This window comes from Liolophura sinensis, chromosome 1 (assembly GCF_032854445.1).
Source record: "Liolophura sinensis isolate JHLJ2023 chromosome 1, CUHK_Ljap_v2, whole genome shotgun sequence".
In the NCBI taxonomy this organism is placed as follows: domain Eukaryota; kingdom Metazoa; phylum Mollusca; class Polyplacophora; order Chitonida; family Chitonidae; genus Liolophura; species Liolophura sinensis.
In genome coordinates, this window is record NC_088295.1 from 59613969 (window position 1) to 59630246 (window position 16278).

Below are 16278 nucleotides of genomic sequence, written 5' to 3' on the forward strand. Positions count from 1 at the left end.
CTGCGTAGCGTCACTCCGTGTATTCCGAGCTTAAAACTTATTGTTCTTCTGATTCCGCTGGGAGAATAGAATTACATTGTCATGCAGCCAGTACTGACTGTAAAGCTTTGAGTGAGCCTAACCTGACGGTAAAACTCCTACTAGGCGCCCATAGCAGGAACATTATTTCTAATCTATATCCCTCCTAATGTTTGGGGGAAAACGGTAAATAAGAGAAACCCAGCATAGTCGTTCTAAACAGTGCGTGTCGCCTACAACGTTACACCAGGCGAAATCGGTGTTTCCAAACAAGAAAGGTAGCAGAATAAAGCTCAATGGTTTATGTTTGTCCGAATTTCAACTGTATCGAAAATGTGGTTATTGCAAAAAAAACAAAACAATTACTTTAAGAAGAACAGTGCCAATAGTCACAATTTAGTAGCAGTAGCACCAGTTCATTCCACACCCACTACCCTCAAAGTTTATCTGGGTCAGTGGCATTATTAGTTTTACTTAATCGGTAGGTTCCATTTGATATCTTACGGCAGTCAGTCAGTCTCGTAGTGATATCAACATGCTAAAACAACCCTACAAAATTGTACTGGACATACGTTGACCGAAAGCGTAACGATTACAGCACAGCGCATATATGACTTGAGTGTCAGGAGAAGCTGTATCTCTAGATGTTCCACATATGGGACATGTGTACCTTCGCAAAACAGGGCACGTTACTCTTCCCCTCGAGTCCTTCAGAAGATGGGAGCCGTATACAGAAAAAGTTTCTCCATTGTTCTTACAGAACACACACACCGTGTTTCTCATTGGGACGTCTTTGGTGGGCTGACCTTGTATATCTGAGACAACAGATCTGGAGTAGAGCTGGGGAGATCGCAGTCTGACTTGGTAAAGATCAAACTCATCCAGTTCCCTCTCGACGTCGTTTGTTAAGAAATCGTCTCGTTCTGTGATGCGAATGTGGGTCTAGGGCGTTGAGCGGACTACTGATGTCTTTAAAAAGCATCTGCGGCTGGAGGAGTGACTGGCGTTCGGGCTGGGGTAGGGGGAGGCCAAAGACTCGCTTTGCTCATTACAGCTATCTTCACAATTGACCAAGTAGAAGAATGAGGAAAAGTTGAGAAAGTCATCAACAGGATAATCGTAGTTGTTGACGGATTCCATGTTGCTATTACTGTGTTGTAAGTATGAAGTGATGTGTGTGAGATAACTGTAGAATGTAGCCCCTGAGTGGATAATTGGAGCTTATATATTCTAATCTACACACGCTCTGGGGATTAGCGCCATTGTTCTGCACCGTGGCTTCTAGGGACTGTTTATTTTTGTTAAAGCCCGTTTATATGGAGTATGTAAAGTGTTGAATAAGCAACAAAAAAGAGATTATGTGTCTCATTTGATATGAAAGAACATTACCGACAATTCTCACCTGAGTTAATTAGGTAATGAGTGAGGCACTACTTGGGGTCTTCCTTAGAGTAAACAGTACCTGCGAGAAGCCTGCCGTGAAACTTCAGCAATATGCATCTCGAGCAGATCAAAGCTACCAACACTTGCAGACTGGTTTACTTTTTTTTTTGATCAGGTATCGCATGAACATATTACTTTTTGGAGTCGTGAACCTAAGATAATATTACTATGAACACCAACTTTTTTACAATCACATGAGCATGTTTGATGCTGTTATTAAAAGGACTTAATATATAATAGCCATAAAATACCTCTGTAGTGTGACACGTGTGCTCTTGGAATTAAGTTGCTGTAGGTGAACCAGTTTTCTGTCCCATACACTTACATGGAAACCAAAAGTGAAGTAAACCCTGAAAATATCAATGGTTATAATAAAAAAAATGTATCTGGCTTAGAATGTGGTTACCTGTTAATTTTTGTTGAAAAGTTTAAGCTGATAAACATGGGATATAATTATTGAAATCGCACCCATTTAACCTGATAATGATGACAGCACATTATCAAATGCTAAACAAGTCAAATTAAGGTGATTCTAGTTTGATAAAATTAACACTGGGTAAGAACTATTGGGTTGAAGGTCTAACTGTGCATTTTCTGTGAATGGATGAAAGTTTATTTCTCTCAGCTAGCTAAAAAGCGATGTAAGAGGCTACATATGTATTGGACATGTATATATAACAGGAGTAGTAAATTAGTTTACAGAAATTTTGATAAATTTTTATGCCGTAATATTTTATAATGTACATGAATATATTATCATTTCTTAATATAACACAAATGCAGACATCCCGGGATAAATTGATTTGAAAAAATAAATCCACACACGCTTTGAGGATTTAACCGGAAATTAAAATCCTGAATTCCCGTGCAGAACTGTTGTCATTTCCAGTCGGTTTCTTTTCAGGATACCCAGGAGGTGTTCAGGATAATGACGAAACACAATCAATGCTTTACCAGAGAGATAAAGTCACATAGCGGACCAACCCATTATTAGATAATAAGTGAGGTGTTCAAGGGGGTGTTTCTGTAATTAAGCACTGGGTTTACAAATGCCCCAGGGAGGCCTGCTCTTGCGGTAAAGATTCCAACTAAAAGTTTCCAGAAAGTTTGCTTACGGCAATGATCATATTGAAACATTATTTTTAGCAGGAAATTTTTGTGTTATGTCGTACACAATGTTCCGATATATATTGCATTGTGTACATAATATACGCAGTTGCTGAGCCGAGTAACAAGAACAAAGAGAGAAATATGCGTAGCAGTTTATATTATACAACAGAAAGATTATATGGGAACAGAAAAATAGAACTGGCCATCCAGGTAGTCGAAATTATCTTGTGAAGTCAGGAAAATTTCCTTCCACATGCAAGCATTAGATCCAATATGAAAAGTGCATGCCTTAGAAAGCTGGATTTACAGAGTGGTGTATAATAGAAGATTCGTTAAAGAAAAATATCTTGAATGTCTAACCCAGATGTACAAAGTGTATAAACCTACTTGCAATTTTCCTAGTAACGTTATAATTGTTATATACCTTGGCTTTAAATGAAAGTCTATGCCTATAATCAGTTTATGTGAAGGATGATAACCACGTGTAAGCCTACCAACAAAGGGAATGTAATGTTTTTACTGTGTAGGAAAACAAAATAGCCGCTGATTGCAACTTGAGTTAATCCGTCGATATTTGAGAGTCCGGCCGTAAGTGGGAAGCTCGGCCAGCAACCTGCGGATGGTCGTGGGTTTCCCCCGGGCTGTGCCCGGTTTCCACCCACCATAATGCTGGCCGCCGTCGTATAAGTGAAATATTCTTGAGTACGGCGTAAAACACCAATCAAAAAAAAAATATTTGAGAGACCCAGTGTTTATTTACAGGAAGACCTCATGTAGTCTTTCACTCAGTACCTAATAATTTGGTCAGCTAAGTGGCTTTCTGTCCCTGGAAAACCATTCGCTTCTTTTCATTAGCCCAAACACCTCGTTAGTACATTACATAGAAAGCTGCTAGAAACAAAAACATCTCTTACAGGAAACGTGGCGTGAAGCTAGGGTTTAATCCTGAAAGCGTGGGTAGATTTTTTTTAGAAGTATTCATAAAAGAGTAACTGTACCATGAGAATTTGTGTATTTTAATTTTTTTTTAAAATGTCCTTTAATGTTGAATGAAATGGAAATGTATATTTTATCGTACTACATACACAATGACCGTGGGGTTAAATTTCTACAAGTTGAAAATCACATGTTTGTATCTTCAAAATTTCCAGACAAATTAAAAACATGATTTGGTTGTTTGTTTAACGCCTTAAGCGCAAAATTTTGACACAGACGATGGTAACCAGAAATATCGGTGTAATCGTTTCATCACATGTTGGGGAACTTGCACGTTGCATATGTCATACTTGTGACACGTAAGAGGTCTGTACTGACTGAATTATACACCCAGTGCTCCGAAACAAATGAAAACAGAGGAAGATTAAAATTCCCTGTCCGACCCATGTCATATAGAGATATAAATGGAACGAACTGAAGCACGCTGCAAAAACACACTTCCAATGATATTTCTGGGCCTTTCCTCACATTTGTGTTACGTTAAACCTGGGATACGACGTCGGATTTCATTTTGTATCCCAGGTTAAATGTAGTCTTGAGATACTCTAAATATAAAATGTGTCAATAAAGAAATGTGTCTTGCAATTGCTCACATATAAAATTTGAACTTAATTTCATACATAATGCACAGACGGGAAAGCGATAAACAAGAGATCTCGGCATAATCGTTCCAAACAGCGCGTGTCACCTACAACATTACACAAGGCGAAACAATGTTTCAAAACAAGAAGGGTAGCAGAATATAACTGCGGTTTGGTCAATGATTTATGTTTGTCCAAATCTCAACTGTATGGAAACGTGCTTATTGCAAAAACGATTACTTTAAGAAGCAAGTGACAATAGTCGCAATTTAGTATCAGTAGTACCAGTTCTTAGTATCTGGGTCAGTGACATTTTTAGTTTCACTCAATCCGGTAGGTCCCATTTGGCCTATTACAACAGTCAGTCAATCATTTGTGAAGTAGTGTAGTAGAGGACAAACAAAGAGAAGTGAGAACCAGAGAGGAGAGCTGTTGTATTTAGACAGATATTTTTTAATGGGAGCGGATGCTAAAGAACAGATATATCCAAAGAAAAAACGAGTTAAGGAGTACATGAAGGACTGTAATTAAAGTGGTCAGTGCTCTTACTCATATTACCGTTCTGAAACAACCATGCAATATTGAACTGGACATATGTTGATCGAAAGAGTGACGATTAATTAAACTTTTAAAACTTACCCCAAGAGCAAAGCACATATATGACCTGAGTGTCAAGAGGAGCAGACATTGGTCTGTATCTGGGTTCTGATAGATTACATGTCATTAAGATGCAACGTGTTTCATTCAACTCGGCTTTATTACAGTTGTTTCACTCTGTCTTTGAGATACAGTACAGTGGAAACCTCCTGCACTCATAAGCCTATCTACACATTTATATGGGAAAGTTGACACTAACTTGCCAAAGGTCGGGGATTTACGCCGGGTAATTTGGTTATCTCCTCAAAGCGCCTTCATCTAAGTGAAAAATTCTTGGAAGTGTCGTTAAGTATCTTGAGTAAGAAGAACACCAATCAGACATGCCTCAGGAAACAGACTCAACACCATTAAATATGACAGTTCAGGAAGTCCATTCAATATATTTTTGAATTGTCATAAAGACGTCACCAAAGACAGTAATATGGGAAAAAGTGAATATACAAAAACATGCAATACCGACTAGTGTAGTTTACAATTATGTCAAATGCGCTTAGGAACAGATACGCACAGAAATTACACGAAGACGTCATTACGTAGCATTCATGTTATACATTCCATAGTGCATTCCACAAACAACACTAAGGTGAAGAGTTCAGTATATACAATAGGACGGCATTAATCAATGATGTATCTTTTAAGCCGAGGTTTCCTTTCTCTCCCAGAGCAAAGATGACAAAGAACGCACACCATTTCCTTCATCTTTGACCAGATTTTTGCACTCTACGATGTAACTATTTAAATCGTCTCTCACAAGAATTTGGTATTCAGGGGACAGTATCTCACGGTATGGGCTGTATCTCCAGATGTTCCACATATGGGACATGTGTACCTTCGCAAAACAGGGCACGTCACTCTTCCCCTCGAGTCCTTCAGAAGATGGGAACCATATACAGATAAAGTTTCTCCATTGTTCTTACAGAACACACACACCGTGTTTCTCATTGGGACATCTTTGCTGGGCTGAACTCGTGTATCTGAGGCAACAGATCTGGAGTAGAGCTGGGGAGAAGATCGCAATCTGACCTGATAAAGATCAAACTCGTCCATTTCCCTCTCGACGCCGTTTGTGAAAAAATCGTCTCGTTCTGTGATGCGAATGTGGTCTAGGGCGTTGAGCGGACTACTGATGTCTTTAAAAAGCAGCTGACGGAACTCGTCTTGGAGTGATGCCCAGGGGCAGGTTTCTGTACTGGATCTGGGGCTGGAGGAGTAGCTGGGGGTCGGGCTGGGGTACAGGGAAGAGACAGACTCGCTCTGTTCATTACAACTATCTCCACAGTTGACCAGGTTCAGGATTGAGGACAAGTCGGGAAAATCCCCAACAAGGTAATCGTAGTTGTTGACGGATTCCATGTCGCTGTTACTGTCTTGTAAGTATGAAATGATGTGTGTGAGATAACTGGAGAATCTCACCTCTGTGTGGATAATCGGAGTTTATATATTCTAATCTACACACGCTCTGGGGATTAGCGACATTGTTCTGCACCTTGGCTTCTAGGGACTGTTTATTTTTGTTAAAGCCAGTTTTATGGAGTATGCTAAAGTGTTGAATAAGCAACAAAAAAGAGATTATGTGTCTCATTTGATATGAAAGAACATTACCGACAATTCTCACCTGAGTTAATTAGGTAATGAGTGAGGCACTACTTGGGGTCTTCCTTAGAGTAAACAGTACCTGCGAGAAGCCTGCCGTGAAACTTCAGCAATATGCATCTTGAGCAGATCAAAGCTACCAACACTTGCAGATTAGTTTACTTTTTTTTTTTGATCAGGTATCTCATGAACATATTAGTATTTTGGACTTGTGAACCCAGGAAATTATTATTATGCCCAGCAACTTTTTTACAATCACATGAGCATGTTTGATGCTGTTATTAATAGAACTTAATATATAATAGTCATAATATACCTCTGTAGTGTGACACGTGTGCTCTTGGAATTAAGTTGCTGTAGGTGAACCAGTTTACTGTCCTATACACTTACATAGAAACCAAAAGTGAAGTAAACCCTGAAAATATCACCGGTTATAATAATAAAAAAAATGTATCTGGCGTAGAATGTGGTAACCTGTTAATTTTTGTTGAAAAGTTTAAGCTGATAAACATGGGATATAATTATTGAAATCGCACCCATTTAACATGATAATGATGACAGCACATTATCAAATGCTAAACAAGTCAAAATAAGTTTGATAAAATTCTAGTTTGATAAAATTAACACTGGGTAAGAACTATTGGGTTGAAGGTCTAACTGTGCATTTTCTGTGAATGGATGAAAGTTTATTTCTCTCAGCTAGCTAAAAAGCGATGTAAGAGGCTACATATGTATTGGACATGTATATATAACAGGAGTAGTAAATTAGTTTACAGAAATTTTGATAAATTTGTACGCCGTAATATTTTATAATGTACATGAATATATTGTCATTTCGTAATATAACACAAATGCAGACATCCCGGGATAAATTTGAAAAAATAAATCCACACACGCTTTGAGGATTTAACCGGAAATTAAAATCCTGACTTCCCGTGCAGAACTGTTGTCATTTCCAGTCGGTTTCTTTTCAGGATACCCAGGAGGTGTTCAGGATAATGACGAAAGACAATCAATGCTTTACCAGAGAGATAAAGTCACATAGCGGACCAACCCATTATTAGATAATAAGTGAGGTGTTCAAGGAGGTGTTTCTGTAATTAAGTACTGGGTTTACAAATGCCCCAGGGAGGCCTGCTCTTGCGTTAAAGATTCCAACTAAAAGTTTCCAGAAAGTTTGCTTACGGTAATGATCATATTGAAACATTATTTTAAGCAGTAAATTTTTGTTCTATGTGGTTCACAATGTTCCGATATATATTGTATTGTGTACATAATATACGCAGTTGCTGAGCCGAGTAACAAGAACGAAGAGAGAAATATGCGTAGCAGTTTATATTATACAACAGAAAGATTATATGGGAACAGAAAAATAGAACTGGCCATCCAGGTAGTCGAAATTATCTTGTGAAGTCAGGAAAATTTCCTTCCACATGCAAGCATTAGATCCAATATGAAAAGCGCAAGCCTTAGAAAGCTGGATTTACAGAGTGGTGTATAACAGAAGATTCGTTAAAGAAAAATATCTTGAATGTCTAACCCAGATGTACAAAGTGTATAAACCTACTTGCAATTTTCCTAGTAACGTTATAATTGTTATATACCTTGGCTTTAAATGAAAGTCTATGCCTATAATCAGTTTGTGTGAAGGATGATAACCACGTGTAAGCCTACCAACAAAGGGAATGTAATGTTTTTACTGTGTAGGAAAACAAAATAGCCGCTGATTGCAACTTGAGTTAATCCGTCGATATTTGAGAGTCCGGCCGTAAGTGGGAAGCTCGGCCAGCAACCTGCGGATGGTCGTGGGTTTCCCCCGGGCTGTGCCCGGTTTCCACCCACCATAATGCTGGCCGCCGTCGTATAAGTGAAATATTCTTGAGTACGGCGTAAAACACCAATCAAAAAAAAAAAAAATATTTGAAAGACCCAGTGTTTATTTACAGGAAGACCTCATGTAGTCTCTCACTCAGTACCTAATAATTTGGTCAGCTAAGTGGCTTTCTGTCCCTGGAAAACCATTCGCTTCTTTTCATTAGCCCGAACACCTCGTTAGTACATTACATAGAAAGCTGCTAGAAACAAAAACATCTCTTACAGGAAACGTGGCGTGAAGCTAGGGTTTAATCCTGAAAGCGTGGGTAGATTTTTTTAGAAGTATTCATAAAAGAGTAACTGTACCATGAGAATTTGTGTATTTTAATTTTTTTCAAAAATGCCCTTTAATGTTGAATGAAATGGAAATGTATATTTTATCGTACTACATACACAATGACCGTGGGGTTAAATTTCTACGAGTTGAAAATCACATGTTTGTATCTTCAAGATTTCCGGACAAATTAAAAACATGATTTGGTTGTTTGTTTAACGCCTTAAGCGCAAAATTTTGACACAGACGATGGTAACCAGAAATATCGGTGTAATCGTTTCATCACATGTTGGGGAACTTGCACGTTGCATATGTCATACTTGTGACACGTAAGAGGTCTGTACTGACTGAATTATACACCCAGTGCTCCGAAACAAATGAAAACAGAGGAAGATTAAAATTCCCTGTCCGACCCATGTCATATAGAGATATAAATGGAACGAACTGAAGCACGCTGCAAAAAAAAAAACAAAAAAAAAAAAACACTTCCAATGATATTTCTGGGCCTTTCCTCACATTTGTGTTACGTTAAACCTGGGATACGACATCGGATTTCATTTTGTATCCCAGGTTAAATGTAGCCTTGGGATACTCTAAATATAAAATGTGTCAATAAAGAAATGTGTCTTGCAATTGCTCACATATAAAATTTGAACTTAATTTCATGCATAATGCACAGACGGGAAAACGGTAAACAAGAGATCCAAGCATAGTCGTTCTAAACAGCGCGTGTCACCTACAACGTTACACAAGGCGAAACAATGTTTCGACACAAGAAGGGTAGCGGAATATAACTGCGGTTTGGTCAATGATTTATGTTTGTCCAAATATCATCTGTATGGAAACGTGTTTATTGCAAAAACGATTACTTTAAGAAGCAAGTGACAATAGTCGCAATTTAGTATCAGTAGTACCAGTTCTTAGAATCTGGGTCAGTGACATTTTTAGTTTCACTCAATCCGGTAGGTCCCATTTGGCCTATTACGACAGTCAGTCAATCATTTGTGAAGTAGTGTAGTAGAGGACAAACAAAGAGAAATGAGAACCAGAGAGGAGAGCTGTTGTATTTAGACAGATATTTTTTAACGGGAGCGGATGCTAAAGAACACAAATATCCAAAGAAAAAACGAGTTAAGGAGTACATGAAGGACTGTAATTGAAGTGGTCAGTGCTCTTACTGATATTACTGTTCTGAAACAACCCTGCAATATTGTGCTGGACATATGTTGACCGAAAGAGTGACGATTAATTAAACTTTCAAAACTTACCCCAAGAGCAAAGCACATATATGACCTGAGTGTCAAGAGGAGCAGACATTGGTCTGTATCTGGGTTCTGATAGATTACAATTCATTAGAATGTAAGGTGTTTCATTCAACTCGGCTCTATTACAGTCGTTTCATTCTGTCTTTGAGATACAGTACAGTGGAAACCTCCTGCACTCATAAGCCTATCTACACATTTATATGGGAAAGTTGACACTAACTTGCCAAAGGTCGGGGATTTACGCCGGGTAATTTGGTTATCTCCTCAAAGCGCCTTCATCTAAGTGAAAAATTCTTGGAAGTGTCGTTATGTATCTTGAGTAAGAAGAACACCAATCAGACATGCCTCAGGAAACAGACTCAACACCATTAAATATGACAGTTCAGGAAGTCCATTCAATATATTTTAAATTGTCTTAGAACATAAAGACGTCACCAAAGACAGTAATATGGGAAAAAGTGAATATACAAAAACATGCAATACCGACTAGTGTAGTTTACAATTATGTCAAATGCGCTTAGGAACAGATACGCACAGAAATTACACGAAGACGTCATTACGTAGCATTCATGTTATACATTCCATAGTGCATTCCACAAACAACACTAAGGTGAAGAGTTCAGTATATACAAAAGGACGGCATTAATCAATGATGCATCTTTTAAGCCGAGGTTTCTTTTCTCTCCCAGAGCAAAGATGACAAAGAACGCAAAACATTTCCTTCATCTTTGACCAGATTTTTGCACTCTACGATGTAACTGTTTAAATCGTCTCTCACAAGAATTTGGTATTCAGGGGACAGTATCTCACGGTATGGGCTGTATCTCCAGATGTTCCACATATGGGACATGTGTACCTTCGCAAAACAGGGCACGTCACTCTTCCCCTCGAGTCCTTCAGAAGATGGGAACCATATACAGATAAAGTTTCTCCATTGTTCTTACAGAACACACACACCGTGTTTCTCATTGGGACATCTTTGCTGGGCTGAACTCGTGTATCTGAGGCAACAGATCTGGAGTAGAGCTGGGGAGAAGATCGCAATCTGACCTGATAAAGATCAAACTCGTCCATTTCCCTCTCGACGCCGTTTGTGAAAAAATCGTCTCGTTCTGTGATGCGAATGTGGTCTAGGGCGTTGAGCGGACTACTGATGTCTTTAAAAAGCAACTGAAGGAACTCGTCTTGGAGTGATGCCCAGGGGCAGGTTTCTGTACTGGATCTGGAGGAGTAGCTGGGGGTCGGGCTGGGGTACAGGGAAGAGACAGACTCGCTCTGTTCATTACAACTATCTCCACAGTTGACCAAGTTTAGGATTGAGGACAAGTCGGGAAAGTCCTCAACAAGGTAATCGTAGTTGTTGACGGATTCCATGTCGCTGTTACTATCTTGTAAGTATGAAGTGATGTGTGTGAGATAACTGGAGAATCTAACCTCTAAGTGGATAATCGGAGTTTATATATTCTAATCTACACACGCTCGAGGGATTAGCGCCATTGTTCTGCACCTTGGCTTCCAGGGACTGTTTATTTTTGTTAAAGCCAGTTTTATGGAGTATGCTAAAGTGTTGAATAAGCAACAAAAAAGAGATTATGTGTCTCATTTGATATGAAAGAACATTACCGACAATTCTCACCTGAGTTAATTTGGTAATGAGTGAGGCACTACTTGGGGTCTTCCTTAGAGTGAACAGTACCTGCGAGAAGCCTGCGGTGAAACTTCAGCAATATGTGTCTTGAGCAGATCAAAGCTACCAACACTTGCAGATTGGTTTACTTTTTTTTTGCTCAGGTATCTCATGGACATATTAGTATTTTGACTTGTGAACCCAAGTAATATTACTATGAACACCAACTTTTTTACAATCACATGAGCATGTTTGATGCTGTTATTAATAGGACTTAATATAAAATAGTCATAATATACCTCTGTAGTGTGACGCGTGTGCTCTTGGAATTAAGTTGCTGTAGGTGAACCAGTTTTACTGTCCTATATACTTACATGGAAACCAAAAGTGAAGTAAACCCTGGAAATATCACCGGTTATAATTTAAAAAATGCATCTGGCGTAGAATGTGGTTACCTGTTAATTTTTGTTGAAAAGTTTAAGCTGATAAACATGGGATATAATTATTGAAATCGCATCAAATTAACATGATAATGATGACACCACATTATCAAATGCTAAACAAGTCAAATTAAGGTGATTCTAGTTTGATAAAATTAACACTTGTAAGAACTATTGGGTTGAAGGTCTGACTGTGCATTTTCTGTGAATGGATGAAAGTTTATTCCTCTCAGCTAGGTAAAAAGCGATATAAGAGGCGACATATGTACATATAACAGGAGTAGTAAATTAGTTTACAGAAATATTGATAAATTTGTATGCCGTAATATTTTCTAATTTACATGGTTTTACTGTTATTTCCTAATATAACACGAATGCAGACATCCCGGGACAAATTGATCTCAAAAATAAATCCACACACGCTTTGAGGATTAAACACGAGATTAAAATCCTGACTTCCGGTACAGAACTGTTGTCATTTCCAGTCGGTTTCTTTTGCGGGTACCCAGGAGGTCTTCGGGATAATAACAAAAGACAATCAATGCTTTACCAGAGAGATAAAGTCACATAGCGAATCAGACCATTAATAGGTAATAAGTGAGTGAGTGCTTGGGGTTTAACGTCGTACTCAACAATTTTTCAGTCATATGACGACGAAGGAATCATTAGGGTGCATGCACGTGTAATGTGCCTCCTTGTTGCAGGACGGATTTCCACCGCTCTTTTATTTAGTGCTGCATCACTGAGACGACTTACCGAAGGCAAGTAAGCCGCCCCGCCGAGCCATTATACTGATACGGGGTCAACCAGTCGTTGCACTATCCCCTTCATGCTGAACGCCAAGCGAGGAAGTTACAACTTCCTCTTTTAAAGTCTTAGGTGTGACTCGAACAAGGATTGATCCTGATCTACCGGTCCCGAAGCGGACGCTCTACCAACTGTGCTATCCGGGCGGTCGGTAATAAGTGAAGTGTTCCGATAATTAGGCTTTGGGTTTACAATGCCCCCGAGGGAGGCCTGCTCTGGCGTTAAAGATTTCTGTTGAAAATTTCCTGAAAGGTTGCTTTTGGCATTGATTATATTGAAACATTATTTTTAGAAGTAGATTGTTTTGATATGTCGTACACAGAAAGATATTATGCGTAACAGCTTACGTTATACAACAGAAAGATTATGTTAGAGAAAAATAGAATTCCATCCAGGCAGACGGAATTATTTTACGAATTGAAAAATTTACGCCTACTGCAAGCATTAGATTAAAACTGGAAAGTGCATTTTCTAGAAAGATGGAATTACAGAACGGTGTAAGAGAAAATTTGTTACAGAAAAATACATTGAATGAATAACTGAGATGTACAAAGTGTATAAACCAAATTGCAACTCGCCACTATTTACGTTTAAACTTGTTGCAAGCGCTTTATTCAAAGCTCAAAGGGCTTGCAAATTTAGGCAAAGTTAATTATCACTCAGTACGGAACAAAAGTATTCATATGATACATGTGATGATGAAAAGTTGTTCAGCAGTTTCTCTACTGTTTGACTAACACGAAGCCATCTGTATTTAGGAAATATTTTGTCCCAGAACATATATTTTGCACATTAGATCAAGTATAAATTATAAATGTACCTATCTCAGTCTCAAAGTGTTGCCAATTAGATTTGCACAATGGCTTAAGTGTAAACTGATGATGTCGGCTTCTCGCAGGTATTGAGTGTAAACACGTTGTCTCTATTCATGAAGACCCCAAGGTGCACCTCACGGATTACCTGCTTAACACAGGTGAGAATTTAGGTAAACTTGTTTTATTTCACACGTAAAACAATCTCTTTTCTGTTGCTTTTTCAACACTTCGTTAACGTACTCCTTATAAGGTGGCTATAGCAAAAACAAACACCCCCAAGAAGCCGGGGTGCAGAACAATGGCGCTAATCCCAGAGCGTGTGCAGATTAAAATATATAAACTCCGATTATCCACTCATAGGCTACATTCTTCTCCAGTTACCTCACAGATACCTCCATACTTACAAGACAGTAACAGCGACATGGAATCCGTCAACAACTACGATTACCTTGTTGAGGGACTTTCCCGACTTGTCCTCAATGTTGAACTTTGTCAACTGTGAAGATAACTGTAGTGATCAGAGCGGGTCTGTCTTCTCCCCGTATCCCAGTCCGACACCCAGCCATTCCTCCAGCCGCAGATCCAGTACAGAAACCTACCCTTGGATATCTCTCCAAGACGAGCTCCGTCAGTTGCTCTTCAAAGACATCAGTAGTCCCCTCAACGCCCTAGACCACATCCGCATCACAGAACGAGATGATTTCTTCACAAACGGCGTTGACAGGGAACTAGACGAGTTTGATCTTTACCAGGTCAGACTGCGATCTTCTCCCCAGCCCTGCTCCATACCTGTTTGTCCCTGACGCACGAGCTTATCCCATCAAAGAGAAAGTCCCAATGAGAAACGCGGTGTGTGTGTTTTGCAAGAACAACGGAGAAAACTTTATCTGTATATGGTTCTCATCTTCTGAAAGACTCGAGGGGACGAGTGACATGCCCTGTTTTGCGACGGTACACCTGTCCTATATGTGGTACGTCTGGAGATACAGCCCATACCGTGAGATACTGTCCCCTGAATACCAAGTTCTTGTGAACATTGAGACAATGTAAACCGTGGCATCGTGGAGTGCATGAATCTAATCGGTAGAGCAAAGACGATGGAAATATATTTTGTTTCCGTAGTTACCTTTGCTCTGGGAGAGAAAAGGAACCTCGGCTCGAAAGATGTATTATTCAATAACACTTTTCTTTTGTATATACCGAACTCTTACCTGTGTCTATGCTATGCCGATATTATAGAATGTATTACCTGAAAATTTTATGACTTCTATGAATATCCTTAGTTAAGCACGTCATGGGTATGATTTTATGTTTTGCATGTATTCAGCAAATTGTAAACTATACTATTCTGTATTGCATGTTTGTGTATATCTGCTTTGCCATATTAGTTTCGGATGATGTCTATTTTATTGTAACACTACTTGAAAATATACAGAATTGATCTACTGTGCTCAATGGTTTTGTGTCTGTTTCTCGAGTCATACCATGCTCCACGGGGCAGAATCCATTATAATTTATGGCCATGTGGACTTGAGTTTCTGTATCGATCAAGCCCGCATGATTGTTGGCCTGTGGTCTTTGTGTATTTTGTATGCCTCTAAGGGACACCAATAGCGAATTGTTTGGGCTGGAAGGGAGGGACATACATGTTGGGATTTTCACCGCTTCTTGTTTTTGCATCCCGCTCATTATACTCGAGATATTCCATGCCCCGCTCATGGATACGTCTCCCCGTTTTAGTTTTGGATATTCTTCCTCACCAGGTAAGCCAAAATGAAGCGAATTCATCAGTCATATCTTGTTGACCAGTGCGCGTGGACTGATTCTTAATTACTTTATTTTCCTTCAATATGCGTTCTTCATTTTCTGTCAGTGGTTCAGCTCTCTTTGGCCTCTTACCTCTGCCTTTCTGTTCCCTTTGTTTCGATGCAAGGATGTTTGTCGAAAATCAAGCCGTGTGGATAGTTTTCTGATAGTCCCTTACATAGCGCTCTATGGCCCTATGATAACATGTCAAAATGTCCGGCTCGTCTTCCCAGCCCTTGTGCTTTCTCAAAGACAGAAGAAATGATACCACATTTAGTTATTTCTCCCATTTTCTACTCGTGGGAAAGCTCCGAGAAATCTGATGTCACTTTCCGTCTTTCCAACAGTGTTTTTGTTCTTCATAGCCAGAACAAACTCCGATTTTTCCAACTTATCACATTCGTTGGAAGTTGATCCCTTCTCAGGGAATTGCGTGCGTTGTCTCTCGTGGTTGTCTGATTCGACGTCATCATTGCTCACAAAGAAAGTAGATGACTCTTAATGTGCAAATAGATTGAATCTTGCTTAAACTGACAGTTGTATACGCCACAGAATGGAATCTGGTAAAACAAAAAATCACGAAGCAGACGACACAAGAAGCCGAAGCAGTTAATCATTATAAACAGTTTGCCTTTGATAATGGCATGCGGACAGTGTGGAAAAGGAAGTTAACTTTTTCTGAGGGTTTAAGATCATTAAACCTCAGCTGTGCATGGAAATTCCCATATAGAAAGACAGAACTTTACCAGCCAGTGGTCACCCAGTACGAAAGTAGTTCGATCCCTGCGCATATTCAGAAGATGGTACTACGGAAAAATATAGTACGGTTCTGTATCAGGTGGTAACACGCATAGGTATGTGATAAATGAATAAACTTGGTTTTTAAAAACAAAGAAATGATGCCGATCTAAATATGATTTAAAAAGAAGATTATGTCTGCACAGTAAAAAGGAAGTGAGCAGTAATCGGTC

At 39.1% G+C, this 16278-nt stretch overlaps 2 protein-coding genes across 2 annotated transcripts; both read right to left on the reverse strand.

Moving 5' to 3' along the window:
- Window positions 1-5552: 5552 nt before the first annotated feature.
- LOC135462749 (uncharacterized) lies at window positions 5553-6158 on the reverse strand. The gene has a single exon (XM_064739992.1). The coding sequence runs from the start codon at window positions 6156-6158 to the stop codon at window positions 5553-5555; it is 606 nt and encodes a 201-aa protein (XP_064596062.1).
- A 4428-nt stretch (window positions 6159-10586) lies between these two features.
- Window positions 10587-11186, reverse strand: LOC135462758 (uncharacterized). Its single transcript, XM_064740004.1, has one exon. The coding sequence runs from the start codon at window positions 11184-11186 to the stop codon at window positions 10587-10589; it is 600 nt and encodes a 199-aa protein (XP_064596074.1).
- Between the last annotated feature and the right edge of the window lie 5092 nt (window positions 11187-16278).

Coding starts and splice junctions, on each gene's coding strand:
- LOC135462758 (XM_064740004.1), bottom strand. CDS start 11,186: ATGGAATCCGTCAACAACTACGATTACCTTGTTGAGGACTTTCCCGAC.
- LOC135462749 (XM_064739992.1), bottom strand. CDS start 6,158: ATGGAATCCGTCAACAACTACGATTACCTTGTTGGGGATTTTCCCGAC.